This window comes from Zosterops lateralis, assembly GCF_965231275.1.
Source record: "Zosterops lateralis genome assembly, chromosome: 36".
Lineage (NCBI taxonomy): Eukaryota > Metazoa > Chordata > Aves > Passeriformes > Zosteropidae > Zosterops > Zosterops lateralis.
This window is the reverse complement of record NC_139796.1, coordinates 1,309,286-1,323,895: the sequence shown is the minus strand read 5'-3', so window position 1 is coordinate 1,323,895 and position 14,610 is coordinate 1,309,286. Positions and strand designations below refer to the sequence as shown.

The following is a 14,610-nucleotide window of genomic DNA, read 5'->3' as shown; positions in this document are numbered from 1 at the left end:
AAAAAAAATCCCAAAAAAATTCCTAAAAATTTCTTTAAATACCCAAATTCTCCCAAAATGCCTGAAATCCCCCCAAAAACCCCAAATTCCCCAAATTCACCCCAAAATCCCATTTTCACCTCCCCATTTCCTCCTGTGCTCGTCCCTGGCCGCCCGTTCAGGACCTTCCATTGCCCCCCAAAACCCCCAAAAATCCCTAAAAAATCCTTTAAAGAAACACCCTAAAAAAACCCTAAAAACACCCCAAAAAATCCTAAAAAGAACCCCTCAAAAAATTCTAAAAAACACTCCAAAAAATCCTAAAAAAAACCCCAAAAAGTCCTAAAAAAACCCTCAAAAAAACCCCTAAAAATCCTAAAAAAAAAACCCAAAAAATCCCCCAAAAATCCTAAAAAAATCCAAAAAATCCTTTAAAAAAGCCCCTAAAAATCCTAAAAAAAATCCAAAAAATCCCAAAAAAATCCTTTAAAAACCCTAAAAAATCCCCCAAAAATCCTAAAAAAAAAACCCCCAAAAAATCTAAAAAAAAATCTAAAAAATCCTAAAAAAAAATTCCCAAAAATCCCTCCAAAAAATCCTAAAAAATCCCTAAAAAATCCCCCAAAACCCCCCCCCCAAAAAAAAAAAAAAAAACCCTAAAGATCCTAAAAAACCCCCCAAAAAAATCCTTAAAAAAACCCCTAAAAAATCCTAAAAAAAATCAGAAAAAACCCCGAAAAAAAAAAAAAAAAAAACCAAAAAATCCAAAAAAATTCCTAAAAAAACCCCCCAAAAAATCCTTAAAAAAACCCCTAAAAAATCCAAAAAAAAATCAGAAAAAAAACCCGAATAAAAAAAAACCCAAAAAATCCAAAAAATTCCTAAAAAACCCCTAAAAAATCCAAAAAAAATCCTTTAAAAAACTCTAAAAAATCCAAAAAAAATCCTAAAACCCCCAAATGCTCCAAAACCCCCAAATTCACCCCAAAATCCCATTTTCACCTCCCCATTTCCTCCTGTGCTCGTCCCTGGCCGCCCATTTGGGACCTTCCATTGCCCACCAAAACCCCCAAAATCCCTAAAAACACCCCCAAAAATCCCCCAAAAAATCCCCAAAAAACCCTAAAAAAGTAAAAAATAAACCCTAAAATAAACCTCAAAAATCCCCTAAAAATGAAAAAAAAAACCCCCTAAAAAACCCCTAAAAAAACCCCAAAAATCCCCCAAAAATCCTAAAAAAAGCCCCTAAAAATCCTAAAAAAATCCTTAAAAAACCCCCTAAAAAATAAAATAAAAAACCCCTAAAAAATCAAAAAAAACCCCCCTAAAAATAAAAAAAACCTAAAAAATTCCTAAAACCCTAAAAAGCCCAAAAAATCCCCCCAAAAATTCCTAAAAAAAACCCCCAAAAATCCTAAAAAATCCTAAATAATAAAAAAATAAAATCTAAAAAAAACCCCTAAAAAACCCCAAAAAAATCCTAAAAAAAAAAAAAAAAAATCTTAAAAAAATCCAAAAAACCCCAAAAAAACCCCCGTAAAAAATCCAAAAAAAATCCTAAAAAAACTCTGAAATCCTCTAAAACCCCCAAAACCCCCAAATTCCCCCAAATTTCACCCCAAAATCCCATTTTCACCTCCCCATTTCCTCCTGTGCTCGTCCCTGGCCGCCCGTTCGGGTCCCTCGGCCGCGTCTTTGGCGTCTCGGAGGGTCCCCACGCGCTGCTGCAGCTCCTGCCGCGCCCCCTGCAGGGCCTGGAGACGGCTCTGAAATCACCCCAAAACCAGCCCAGAGTCAGCCAAAAATAGCCACAAAATATCCCAAAAATATCCTGAAATTATCCCCAAAATATCCTGGAATTATCCCTAAAATATCCTGAAATTATCCCCAAAATATCCTGGAATTATCCCCAAAATATCCTGAAATTATCCCTAAAATATCCTGGAATTATACTGAAATTATCCCCAAAATATCCTGGAATTATACTGAAATTATCCCTAAAATATCCCCAAAATATCCTGAAATTATCCCCAAAATATCCTGGAATTATACTGAAATTATCCCCAAAATATCCTGGAATTATACTGAAATTATCCCCAAATTATCCCAAAAATATCCTGAAATTATCCCTAAAATATCCTGAAATTATCCCCAAATTATCCCTAAAATATCCTGAAATTATCCCCAAAATAGCCCTAAATTAGCCCTAAATTATCCTGAAATTATCCTAAAAATGTCCTGAAATTATCCCCAAATTATCCCTAAAATATCCCAAATTCATCCCCAAATTATCCTGAAATTATCCCAAATTTATCCCCAAAATATCCTGAAATTCTCCCCCCCCCAGCTCCTGCCGGGCCCCCTGCAGGGCCTGGAGACGCGACTGGGGAGGAGAAAAAATACATCCAAATTATACTGAAATTATCCCCAAAATATCCCCAAAATATCCCCAAAGTATCCCCAAAATATCCTCAAAATATCCTCAAAATATCCTGGAATTATACTGAAATTATCCCCAAAATATCCTGAAATTATCCCCAAAAATAGCTCCAAATTCTTCCTAAAATATCCTGAAATTATCTCCAAAATATCCTGAAATTATCTTGAAATTATCCTGAAATTATCCCCAGAATGGCCCCAAATATCCTGAAAATATCCCAAAAATATCCCCAAAATACCCTGAAAATAGCACAAAATTATCCCCAAGTTATCCTGAAATTATCTCCAAAATATCCCAAAATTGTCCCCAAATTGTCCTGAAATTATCCTGAAATTATCTTGAAATTATCCTGAAATGATCCTCAAATTATCCTTAAAATATCCCCAAAATATCCTGAAATTATCCCAAAAAATATCCCCAAAATATCCCCAAATTGTCCCCAAAATATCCTGAAATTATCCCCAAAATATCTTCAAATTTTCCTCAAATTGTCCTGAAAATATCCTGAAATTATCCCAAAAATATCCCCAAAATATCCCCAAATTATCCTGAAATTATTGCCAAAATATCCTCAAATTGTCCCCAAAATGTCCCCAAAATATCCTCAAATTATCCCTAAAATATCCTAAAAATATCCCTAAAATGTCGCCAAAATATCCTGAAATTATCCCCAATTTATCCCCAAATTATCCTGAAGTTATCAAAAAATATCCCCAAAATATCCTGAAATTATCCAAAAAATATCCTGAAAATGTCCCAAAAATATCCTGAAATTGTCACAAAAATATCCTGAAATTATCCCAAAAAATATCCTGAAATTATCCCAAAAATATCCTGAAATTATCCAAAAAATATCCTGAAATTATCCCAAAAATATCCTGAAATTATCCAAAAAATATCCTGAAATTATCCCAAAAATATCCTGAAATTATCCAAAAAATATCCTGAAATTATCCCAAAAAATATCCTGAAATTATCCAAAAAATATCCTGAAATTATCCAAAAAATATCCTGAAATTATCCAAAAAATATCCTGAAATTATCCCAAAAATATCCTGAAATTATCCAAAAAATATCCTGAAATTATCCAAAAAATATCCTGAAATTATCCAAAAAAATATCCTGAAATTATCCCAAAAAATATCCTGAAATTATCCCAAAAATATCCTGAAATTATCCCAAAAATATCCTGGAATTATCCAAAAAATATCCTGAAATTATCCCAAAAATATCCTGAAATTATCCCAAAAATATCCTGAAATTATCCAAAAAATATCCTGAAATTATCCAAAAAATATCCTGAAATTATCCAAAAAATATCCTGAAATTATCCCAAAAAATATCCTGAAATTATCCAAAAAATATCCTGAAATTATCCAAAAAATATCCTGAAATTATCCAAAAAATATCCTGAAATTATCCCAAAAAATATCCTGAAAATGTCCCAAAAATATCCTGAAATTGTCCCAAAAATATCCTGAAATTATCCAAAAAATATCCTGAAATTGTCCCAAAAAAATCCCAAAATTCTCCAAATCCCCAAAATCCCCAAAATGCCCCGAAATTCTCATTTTTTACCTGTTTTTCCCGTTTGCCCTCGGCCGCCTCCCAAATATCCCCCAAAATTCCCCAAAAATCCCAAAAAATTCCCCAAAAATCCAAAAAAAATCTCCAAAATCCCCCCAAAAATCCTCAATTTCCCCAACAAGATCTCCAATAATAATAATAAAAAAAAACCTCTGAAAATCCAAAAAAAATCTCCAAAAAATCTCCAAAAATCCCAAAAAAACTCCAAAAAAATAAAAAAAAAAATCCCCAAAAAATCTAAAAAAAAATCCCAAAAAAATCCCCAAAAATCCCAAAAAAATCCCCAAAAAATCCCCCAAAAATCCCCAAAAAATCTCAAAAAAATAAAAAGAAATCCCAAAAAAATCCCAAAAATCCAAAAAAAATCTGAAAAAAAAATCCCCCAAAAAATAAAAATTCCAAAAAAATCCCCAAAAAAATCCCAAAAAAATCCCAAAAAAATAAAAAAAAAACACCTCCAAAAATCCAAAAAAAATCCAAAAAAAAATCCAAAAAAAATCCAAAAAAATCCAAAAAAAATCCCAAAATTCTCCAAATCCCCAAAAACTCCCCAAAATGCCCCAAAATTCCCATTTTTTACCTGTTTTTCCCTCCTGCCCTCGGCCGCCTCCCAAATATCCCCCCAAAATTCCCCAAAAATCCCAAAAAATTCCCCAAAAATCCCAAAAAATCCCCAAAAAAATCCCCCAAAAATCCCAAAAAAATCCCAAAAAAATCCCAAAAAAATCCCAAAAAAATCCAAAAAAAATCAAAAAAAAATCAAAAAAAATCTAAAAAAATTCCAAAAAAATCCAAAAAAAAATCCAAAAAAATTCCAAAAAAAATTCCAAAAAAATCCCAAAATTCTCCAAATCCCCAAAAACTCCCCAAAATGCCCCAAAATTCCCATTTTTTACCTGTTTTTCCCTCCTGCCCTCGGCCGCCTCCTGCACCAGGCGCTGCCTCAGGGCAAATCCCTCCCTGGCCAGGGCGGCCGAGCGGAGCCGCGCCTCGCGCTCCCGCCGGCCCCGTTCTCTGAGAGAATAAATAAATAGAAATAGAAATAGAAATATCCCAGTTTGGACCAGTTCAAACCAGTTTATCCCAGTTTGTCCCAGTTTGTCCCAGTCAGTCCCAGTCCATCCCCAGCACAGCCGGGCCTCGCGTTCCCTGAGGCCCCGTTCTCTAAAGGGGGAAATAAATATAAATATCCCAGTTTGGACCAGTTCACACCAGTTTGGACCAGTCAGTCCCAGTTTATCCCAGTTTGTCCCAGTCCAGTCTGTCCCAGTTTGTCCCAGTTCATCCCAGTTTGTCCCAGTTCCCCCAGTCCCCCCCAGTCCCCCCAGTCCCCCCAGTCCCCCCCAGTCCCCCCAGTCCCCCCAGTCCATCCCAGTCCCCCCCAGTCCCTCCCAGTCCCCCCCAGTCTCTCCCAGTCCCCCCAGTCCCTCCCAGTCCCCCCAGTCCATCCCAGTCCCCCCCAGTCCCCCCCAGTCCCCTCCAGTCCCCCCAGTCCCCCCAGTCCCCCCCAGTCCATCCCAGTCCCCCCCAGTCCCCCCAGTCCCCCCCAGTCCCCCCAGTCCCCTCCAGTCCCTCCCAGTCCATCCCAGTCCCCCCAGTCCCTCCCAGTCCATCCCAGTCCCCCCCAGTCCCCCCCAGTCCCATCCCAGTCCCCCCCAGTCCCTCCCAGTCCCCCCCAGTCCATCCCAGTCCATCCCAGTCCCTCCCAGTCCCTCCCAGTCCCCCCCAGTCCCTCCCAGTCCCCCCAGTCCCCCCCAGTCCATCCCAGTCCCCCCCAGTCCCTCCCAGTCCCCCCCAGTCCATCCCAGTCCCTCCCAGTCCCCCCCAGTCCATCCCAGTCCCTCCCAGTCCCCCCCAGTCCCCCCCAGTCCCCCCCAGTCCCTCCCAGTCCCCCCAGTCCCTCCCAGTCCCTCCCAGTCCCTCCCAGTCCCCCCAGTCCCCCCAGTCCCCCCGGTCAGACCTGCAGCTGTTCTCACAGCCGGCCCCGCTCCCCCACTCGTCGGTGCCGTCGCAGCAATCTGGGGGTGAGGGGGGACCCCAAAATCATCCCCAAAATACCCAAAAACCCCATCAGGGAGCCCCAAAATCCCCCCAAATCCCCCCAGGACCCCCCAAAATCGACTCAAAAGCCCCTAAAATTTCCCCCAAACTCCCCCGGACCCCCAAAATCCCACCAGGACCCCCTCAAACCCCCCTCCAAATCCCCTCAGGACCCCCCAAACCTCCTCAGAGCACCCCCAAATCCCCCCAAAATCCCCCTAGGACCCCCCAATCCCTCCCCAGACCCCCTCAAATCCCCCTCAGGACCCCCCAGAATCTCCCTAGGACCCCCCAAAATCCCCCCAGGACCCACTCAAACCCCCCCAGATCCCCTCATCACCCCCTGAGGACCCCCAGAATCTCCCCAAATCCCCCCCAGGACCCCCCAAAATCCCCCCCAATTTCCCCCAAATCCCCCCACTCCTCCATAGGACCCCCAGGACCCCCCAAAACCTCCTCAGGACCCCCCAAATCTCCCCAAATGCCTCCAGGACCCCCCAAATGCTCCCAAGGACCCCCCAAAATCCCCCCAAATCCCCTCAAAATCCCCCCAGGACCTCCCAAAATCCCCCCAAACCCTCCCAGGACCTCCTAAAACCCCCAAAACCCCCTCAGGAACCCCCAAAATCCCCCCAACCCCCTCCCAGAACCCCCAAAATTCCCTCAAACACCTCCCAGGACCCACCAAAATCCCCCCCAGGACCCCCCAAAAATCACCCCAAATCCCCTCTAACCCCCCAAATCTCTTCAGGACCCCCCAAAAATCCACTTAAATCCCTCCAGGACCCCCCAAAAATCCCCAAAATCCCCCCAAATCCCCTCAGGATCCCCCAAACTCCTCCAGGACCCCCCAAATCCTCCGAGGACCCCCCAAAACCCCCCGAACTCCCCCCAGGACCCCCCAAATCCCCCCAAAAATCCCCCCCAGCACCCTTCAAAATCCTCCAGGGCCCCCCAAATCCCCCCAGGACCCCCCAAAATCCCCCTAAACTTCCTCAAAATCCCCCCAAACCTTCCCCAAGACCCCCCCAAACCCCCTTTAGGACCCCCCCAAACCCCCCTAGGATCCCCCAAACCCCACCAGGACCCCCCAAAATCCCCCCAAATCACCCCTAAATTCCCCCCAAATCCCCCCACTCCTCCATAGGACCCCCCAAAATCCCCCCAGAACCCCCCAAATCCCCCCAGGACACCCAAAACCCCTCCAGGACCCCCCAAATCCCTCCCGGGACCCCCCAAAATCCCCTCCAAACCCTCCCAGGACCTCCTAAAACCCCCAAAACCCCCTCAGGACCCCCCAAAATCCCCCCAAATCGCCCCAGGACTGCGCAAAATCCCCCCAAACCCCTCCAGCACCCCCCAAACCCCATTGGGACCCCCCCAAATCCCCCCCAATCCTCCTCAGGACCCTCCAACCCCCATTGGGACCCCCCAAAATCCCCCCAGGACCCCCCAAATCCCCACCACAGACTCCATCATTGACGTGGGCCGCGGGGATGGTTCGGGGCCGGTGCCCGGCGTTGGTGCAGTGGAAACGTCCATTGGGGCACGCCGGGGTCCCTGGGGGGGATTTGGGGGGTCCCTGTCAGTTTGGGGGGGTCTGGGGGGGTCCCAGAAAGAGTTTGGGGACCCCTCCCCAAAATTTAGGGGGTAAAAAGGCCCCAGAAAGAGATTTGGGGGAGAAATTTGGATCCCAAAAAGTGAAAAGGGAGATTTGACAGGGGATTTTGGAGGTTTGGGGGTCCCTGGGGGATCTGGGGGGTCCCAGTCAGTCTGGGGGGGTCTGGGGGGCACCCAGAGAGGGTTTGGGGACCCCTCCCCAAAATTTGGGGGGTAAAAAGGTCCCAGAGAGAGATTCAGGGCCTTGGAGGTCCCAAAAGCGAAGAGGGATTTGAGGGGGGATTTTGGGGTTTTGAGGGGGGAATTTTGGGGTCCCAGGGTGGTTTTTGGGGCTTCCTGTGGGATTTTGGGGGGTCCCAAGGTGGTTTTGGGGGGTCCCAGCCCTGTGGGGGGTTTTTGGGGGTCCCAGGTTGAGTTTGGGGAACCCCAGGTTGAGTTTGGGGGTCTCAGGTTGGGTTTTGGGGCCGTTTTGGGGCCATTTTGTGGCCATTTTGGGGTTTCTGGGGCTCCCAGGAGGTTTTTGGGGGTCCTGGTTCAGTTTTTGGGGGTCCCGGGGGTCTCAGGGGTCCCACCAGGCTCGTCAGACCCGTCCCTGCAGTCACAATTCTGGGGATTTTTGGGGTAGTTTTGGGGTTTTTGGGGCCATTTTGGGATTTCTGGGGCTCCCCGGGGTCTGGGGGGTTTCTGGGGGTCCCGGGGGGTTTTTGGGGGTCCTGAGTGGGATTTTGGGGATCCCAGGGTGTTTTTTGGGGTCCCTGGGAGTGGTCCTGGCGTGGTTTTGGGGTTTCTGGGGGTCCCAGGGTGGTTTTTGGGGCTCCCTGTGGGGGTTTTTGGGGCCATTTTGGGGTTTCTGGGGCTCCCATGACTTGGGGGGATTTCTGGGGGTCCCGGGGGGTTTCTGGGGGTCCTGAGTGGGATTTTGGGGGTCCCGGGGGGCTCAGGGGTCCCACCAGGCTCGTCAGACCCATCCCTGCAGTCACAATTCTGGGGATTTTTGGGGTAGTTTTGGGGTTTTTGGGGCCATTTTGGGGTTTCTGGGGCTCCCCGGGGTCTGGGGGGTTTCTGGGGGTCCCGGGGGGTTTTTGGGGGCCCCGGGGTGGATTTTGGGGGTCCCGGGGGGCTCAGGGGTCCCACCAGGCTCGTCAGAGCCGTCCCTGCAGTCACAATAGTCGTCGTTGACCCAGCTGAAGTCGATGGAGCCGGAACCGTCCAGACACCGGAACGGCCCCGACGGGTCATAGAACGGAACCTCTGCGGGAAAAAAGGGAAATTTGGGGGGTTTGGGGGGTCTCGGGGGGTTTTGGGGGGGTTTAGAAGGGATTTGGGGGGATTTGGGGGGATTTGGGGGGGTTTTGGGGGGGATTTGGGAGGATATAAGGGGAATTTTTGGGGAAAATGGGGGGATTTAAGGGGTTTTGGGGGGATTTGGGGGAGAATTGGGGATGGTTTCAGGGGATTTGGGGGGATTTGGGGGGTTTTGGGGGGATTTGGGAGGATATAAGGGGAATTTTTGGGGAAAATGGGGGGATTTTGGGGGGATTTGGGGGAGAATTGGGGATGGTTTCAGGGGATTTGGGGGGATTCAGGGGGGTTTGGGGGGTTTGCGGGATTTGGGGGGATTTAGGGAGGATATAAGGGGAATTTTTGGGGAAAATGGGGGGATTTAGGGGGGTTTTGGGGGGATTTGGGGGATTTGGGGAGGATTTGGGGGGATTTGGGGAGGATTTGGGGGGGATTTGGAGGGATTTGGGATGATATAAGAGGAATTTTTGGGGAAAATGGGGGGATTTATGGAGGTTTTGGGGGGATTTGGGGGATTTGGGGAGGATTTGGGACGATATAAGGGGAATTTTTTGGGAAAATGGGGGGATTTAGGGGGAGAATTGGGGAGATTTGGGGGATTGGGGGGATTTTGGGGAGATTGGGGAGGATTTCAGGGGATTTCAGGGAGATTTTGGGGGCATTTGAGGGGTTTAGGGGGATTTTGGGGAGGATTTGAGGGGATTTAGAAAGGTTTGGGGGGATTTGGGGAAGATTTTAGAGGATTTGGGGGGTTTTGGAGGGATTTAGGGATGATTTTTGGGGGATTTGGGGGGGATTGGGGATGATTCCAGGGGGTTTGGGGGGATTTGGGGGGATATAAGGGGAATTTTTTGGGAAAATGGGGGGATTTAGGGAGGTTTTGGGGGGATTTGGGGAAGATTGGGGATGGTTTCAGGGGATTTGGGGGGATTTTGGGGGATTTGGGGGAATTTGGGAAGAATTCGGGGGATTTTGGGGGGAATTTAGGAGGGATTTGGGGGGAAATTGGGGGGATTTTGGGCTGATTTCAGGGTCATTTTTGGGGATTTTTTTGGGCTGATTTAGAGCAGATTTTGGGCTGATTTTTGAGCTGATTTTGGGGTGATTTGAGGGATTTTAGGAGAAATTTTAAGGTGATTTTTGGGCTGATTTTTGGGCTGATTTGAGGGATTTTAGGAGCGATTTTTGGGGTGATTTTGGGGTGATTTCAAGGTGGGTTTTGGAGGGATTTTTGGACTGATTTTGTGGTGATTTAGGGGCCATTTAGGGCTGATTTAAGGCAGATTTTGGGATGATTTCAGGGTGATTTAGGGGCTGATTTTGGGCTGATTTGAGGGATTTTTGGAGCGACTTTGGGGTGACTTTGGATGGATTTTTATGGTGATTGAGGGCTGATTTTTATGGTGATTTTGGGGTGATTTGAAGGATTTTTGGAGTGATTTTTAGAGCGTTTTTTGTGGTGATTTTGGGGCCATTTAGGGCTGATTTTGGCCAGATTCTGGGCTGATTTGGGGCTGATTTAGGGGCCATTTAGGGGTGATTTTTGGCTGATTTTTGGGGTGATTTGGGCAATTTTAGGAGCGATTTTTGGGCTGATTTGAGGGAATTTTGGAGCAATTTTGGAGCGATTTTGGGGTGATTTTTGGGGTGATTTTGGGGTAATTTCAGGCTGATTTAGAGACCATTTAGGGCTGATTTTGGGCAGATTTTTGGGCCGATTTGAGGGATTTTTTGGAGTGATTTTAGGGGTAATTTTGGGGCAATTTTGAGCAGATTTTGGGGTAATTTTTGGGGTGATTTTGGGCTGATTTTGGGGTGTTTTGGGGCAGTTTTTGGGGTGTCACTCACGGGTCAGGGCCACCCCCCGGGGCCGGGTCACCGTCACCTCGGGGGTCCCGCCCAGAACCAGCGGCAGCCACAGGAGGGGGAGGGGCAGCATGGCCGGCCTGGGGGAGGGGACACAGGAGAGACCCCTCAGGGACCCCAAAATACACCCTGGGACCCCCAAAATAACCCCAAATATCACCCTGACACCCCAAAAAAACCCTGAGACCCCCAAAATACACCCAGGGACCCCCAAAATACACCCTGGGACCCCCAAAATAACCCCCAGGGACCCCCAAAATAACCCCCAGGGACCCCCAAATACACCCTGGGACCCCCAAAATACACCCTGGGACCCCAAAATAACCCCCAGGGACCCCAAAATAACCCTGGGACCCCAAAATAACCCTGGGACCCCCAAAATACACCCTGGGACCCCAAAATAACCCCCAGGGACCCCAAAATACACCCTGGGACCCCAAAATAACCCCCAGGGACCCCCAAATACACCCTGAGACCCCCAAAATACACCCTGGGACCCCCAAAATAACCCCAAATATCACCCTGACACCCCAAAAAACCCCAGGGACCCCAAAATACACCCTGGGACCCCCAAAATACACCCTGGGACCCCCAAAATACACCCTGGGACCCCCAAAATAACCCCCAGGGACCCCCAAATACACCCTGGGACCCCCAAAATACACCCTGGGACCCCCAAAATACCCCCTGGGACCCCCAAAATACACCCAGGGACCCCCAAAATACACCCAGGGACCCCAAAATACACCCTGGGACCCCCAAATACACCCTGAGACTCCCAAATAACCCCCAGGGACCCCCAAATACACCCTGGGACCCCCAAAATAACCCTCAGGGACCCCAAAATACACCCTGGGACCCCCAAATACACCCTGGGACCCCCAAAATACACCCTGGGACCCCCAAAATAACCCCCAGGGACCCCAAAATACCCCCCAGGGACCCCCAAAATACACCCTGGGACCCCAAAATACACCCTGAGACTCCCAAATAACCCCTCAGGGACCCCAAAATAACCCCAAATACCGCCCTGACACCCCCAAAATATAACCCCAGAGACCCCCAAATAAACCCCCAGGGACCCCAATAACCCCTGAGACCCCAAATAACCCCCCAGAGACCCCCAAAGTAACCCCAAACATCCCCACAGAGATCCCAAATCCCCTGAAATCCCACCTTGACACCCCAAATAACCCCCCTGAGACCCCAAATAACCCCAAATACCGCCCTGACACCCCAAAATAACCCCCCTGACACGCCAAATCCCACCCAGAGACCCCAAATAATCCCCCAGAGACCCCAAATAACCCCAAATCTCCCCCAGACATCCCCAAAACACCCCCAGAGACCCCAAGTCCCACCCCTGACACCACAAGTATCCCCAGCCCCTCCTAAATCCCCTCAAATCCCACCCCAAATACCCCAAATCTCCCCAAATCCCCCCAAAAATCTCCTCCAGACCCCTCAGATCCCCCTTGAAACCCTCAAACCCCCCTAAAATCCCCCCCAAATCCTCAGGTTTTCTCCAGAACCCCCAAATCCCCCCCAGGATCCCCAAATCCCTCAAATCTCACCCCAAAATTCCCCCCAAATCGCCCTCAGACCCCTCAATTCCCCCTTTAAACCCCACAAAATACCCCAAAATGCCCCAAATCTCCCTTTAAAACCTCTCAGACCCCACAAATCCCCCTTGAAATCCCCAAATCCCCCTTAGACCTCCCGAAATCCCCCTTTAGAAGCCCCCAGACCCCTCAAATCCCCCTTTAACCCCCCCAAATCTCTCATATCCCTCTTTAAACCCCCAAAAAATCCCTCAAAATCCCCCTTTAAACCCCATAAAATCCCCCAAATCCCCCTTTAGAAACCCCCGGACCCCCCAAATCCCCCTTTAAACCCCCAAATCCCCCTTTAACCCCCTCAAACCCCCAAATCCCCCATTAAACCCCCCAAAATTCCTCAAAATCCCCCTTTAAACCCCAAATTCCTCCTTTAAACCCCCAAATTCCCCCAAATCCGCCCCCGTTACCGGTTCGGGCCTCACGCGCGCGCCTCAAGCCCCACACAGAGCGGAACCGGAATTGACTGAGGGAGGGCGGAACTTCCGGTCGTGCCCATACGGCGGCCGCCATCTTAATGGCGGTTTCCGTTTTTCTATAAGGGGCCGCCATCTTGTGTACGGCGGCTCAGCCAATCAGCGCCCGAGCGTCCCGTTGTCAGGGCGACGGTGGGCGGGGCCAAGGACCGGCGGCAACCGGAGGCGCTTGAGGAATTCGGGGGGGATTTTTGAGGGGGATTTTGGGGTTTTGGGGTGAGATTTGGGGGGTTTGGGGGGTCTTGAGAGGATTTGGGGGGTCTGAAGAGGATTTGGGGGTTGTGGAGGGGATTTTGGGGGAGATTTGAGGGATTTTGGTGCCCTGTGGGGGGTCCTGAGGGAAAACTGGGGGGGATTTGGGGGGTCTTGGGGAGATTTTGGGGGGTCCTGAGGCAAAAATTTGGGGGATTTGGGGGGATTTTGGTGCCCTGGGGGGATTTGGGGAGTCTAGGGGGGATTTTGGGGGCTCCTGCAACAAATATTTGGGTGATTTTTGAGGAAATTTGGGGAGTTTGTTGCCCTGGGACGGATTTGGGGGTTTTTTGGGGGGTCCTGGGGGGGTATTTGGGGCGATTTGAGGGTCCCCAAGCCCCCCCTGACCCCTCTGTGCCCCTCCCAACACAGATCTGGGACCCCCCAATGGCCACTGGAGACCCCGGTACGGGGGGGAGGGGATTGGGGGGTCCTGGGGGGATTTTGGGGGGTCCTGAGGAGGTTTTGGGGGTCCCTGGGGGATCCTGGGAGGGGTTTGGGGAGTCCTGGGCGGGTTCGGAGGGTCCTGAGAAGGTTTTGGGGGTCCCTGGGGGGTTCTGGGTGTGTTTGGAAGGATTTGGGGGGTCCTGAGGAGGTTTTGGGGGTCCCTGGAGGGTCCTGAGGGGACTTTGGGCGGTTCTGGGTGGGTTTGGGGGATCCTGAAAAGGGTTTGGGGGGTCCTGGGTGGGTTTGGGGAGGTCCTGGGGGGACTTTGGGGGGTTCTGGGTGGGTTTGGGGGTCCTTGGGGTTTTTGGGGGGTCTCAGGGGGGATTTTGGGGTCCCGGGGGGTTATTTTGGGGTCTCAGGATGATTTTGGGGGTCTCTGCCCCCCCTCTCCCCCCAGGCCGGGCCCGGCCCCAGCGCTGCCCTCGAGACCCCCCCGGGACCCCCCGGGACCCCCGGCAGGACCAGGTGGGTCTGAGACCCCCCCGGGACCCCCAAATGACCCCTGACCCCCCTGGGACCCCCCCCAAAATACCCCTAAGTGACCCCTGACCTCTCTGTGACCCCACTGTGACCCTTAAATGACCCCTGATCCTTCTGTGACCTCTCCAGTGATCCCCAAATGACCCCTGACCCCTAAATGACCCTGGACCCCTTATGACCCTTCTGTGACCCTGCCATGACCCCTCAGTGACCCCTGACCCCTCAGTGACCCCTCCAGTGACCCCCAAGACACCAAATGACCCCTGACCCCCCAGTGACCCCTATGTGACCCTTCTGTGACCCCCAAATGACCCCTGACCCCTCAGTGACCCTTCCACTTACCCTTAAATGACCCCTGACCCCCCTGTGACCCCTGACCTCACTGTGACCCCAGTGTGACCCCAGTGTGACCTCTGACCCAGGTCCGGGGTCTCCGGGGGTCCCTGGGGCGGCTCCAGCTCCGAGGGGAGGAGGCTCAGAGAGTGCGGGGAGTGTACCTGGGGCT

At 49.6% G+C, this 14,610-nt stretch overlaps 1 protein-coding gene across 1 annotated transcript in view; it reads right to left on the bottom strand.

The window, feature by feature from the left end:
- The window catches only part of PRKCSH (PRKCSH beta subunit of glucosidase II), a 30,301-nt gene extending 17,399 nt beyond the window's left edge, over positions 1-12,902 (bottom strand). Inside the window, exons 1-7 of the mRNA XM_083881995.1 lie at positions 12,861-12,902; positions 10,817-10,914; positions 8,801-8,917; positions 7,511-7,606; positions 5,967-6,024; positions 4,903-5,020; positions 1,616-1,745 (exon numbers count right to left, since the gene is read on the bottom strand). Of these exons, the coding sequence (XP_083738121.1) occupies positions 1,616-1,745; positions 4,903-5,020; positions 5,967-6,024; positions 7,511-7,606; positions 8,801-8,917; positions 10,817-10,907 (610 nt within the window). The 5' untranslated portion in view covers positions 10,908-10,914; positions 12,861-12,902. The remainder of the gene's footprint in view (positions 1-1,615; positions 1,746-4,902; positions 5,021-5,966; positions 6,025-7,510; positions 7,607-8,800; positions 8,918-10,816; positions 10,915-12,860) is intronic.
- Positions 12,903-14,610: the final 1,708 nt, after the last annotated feature.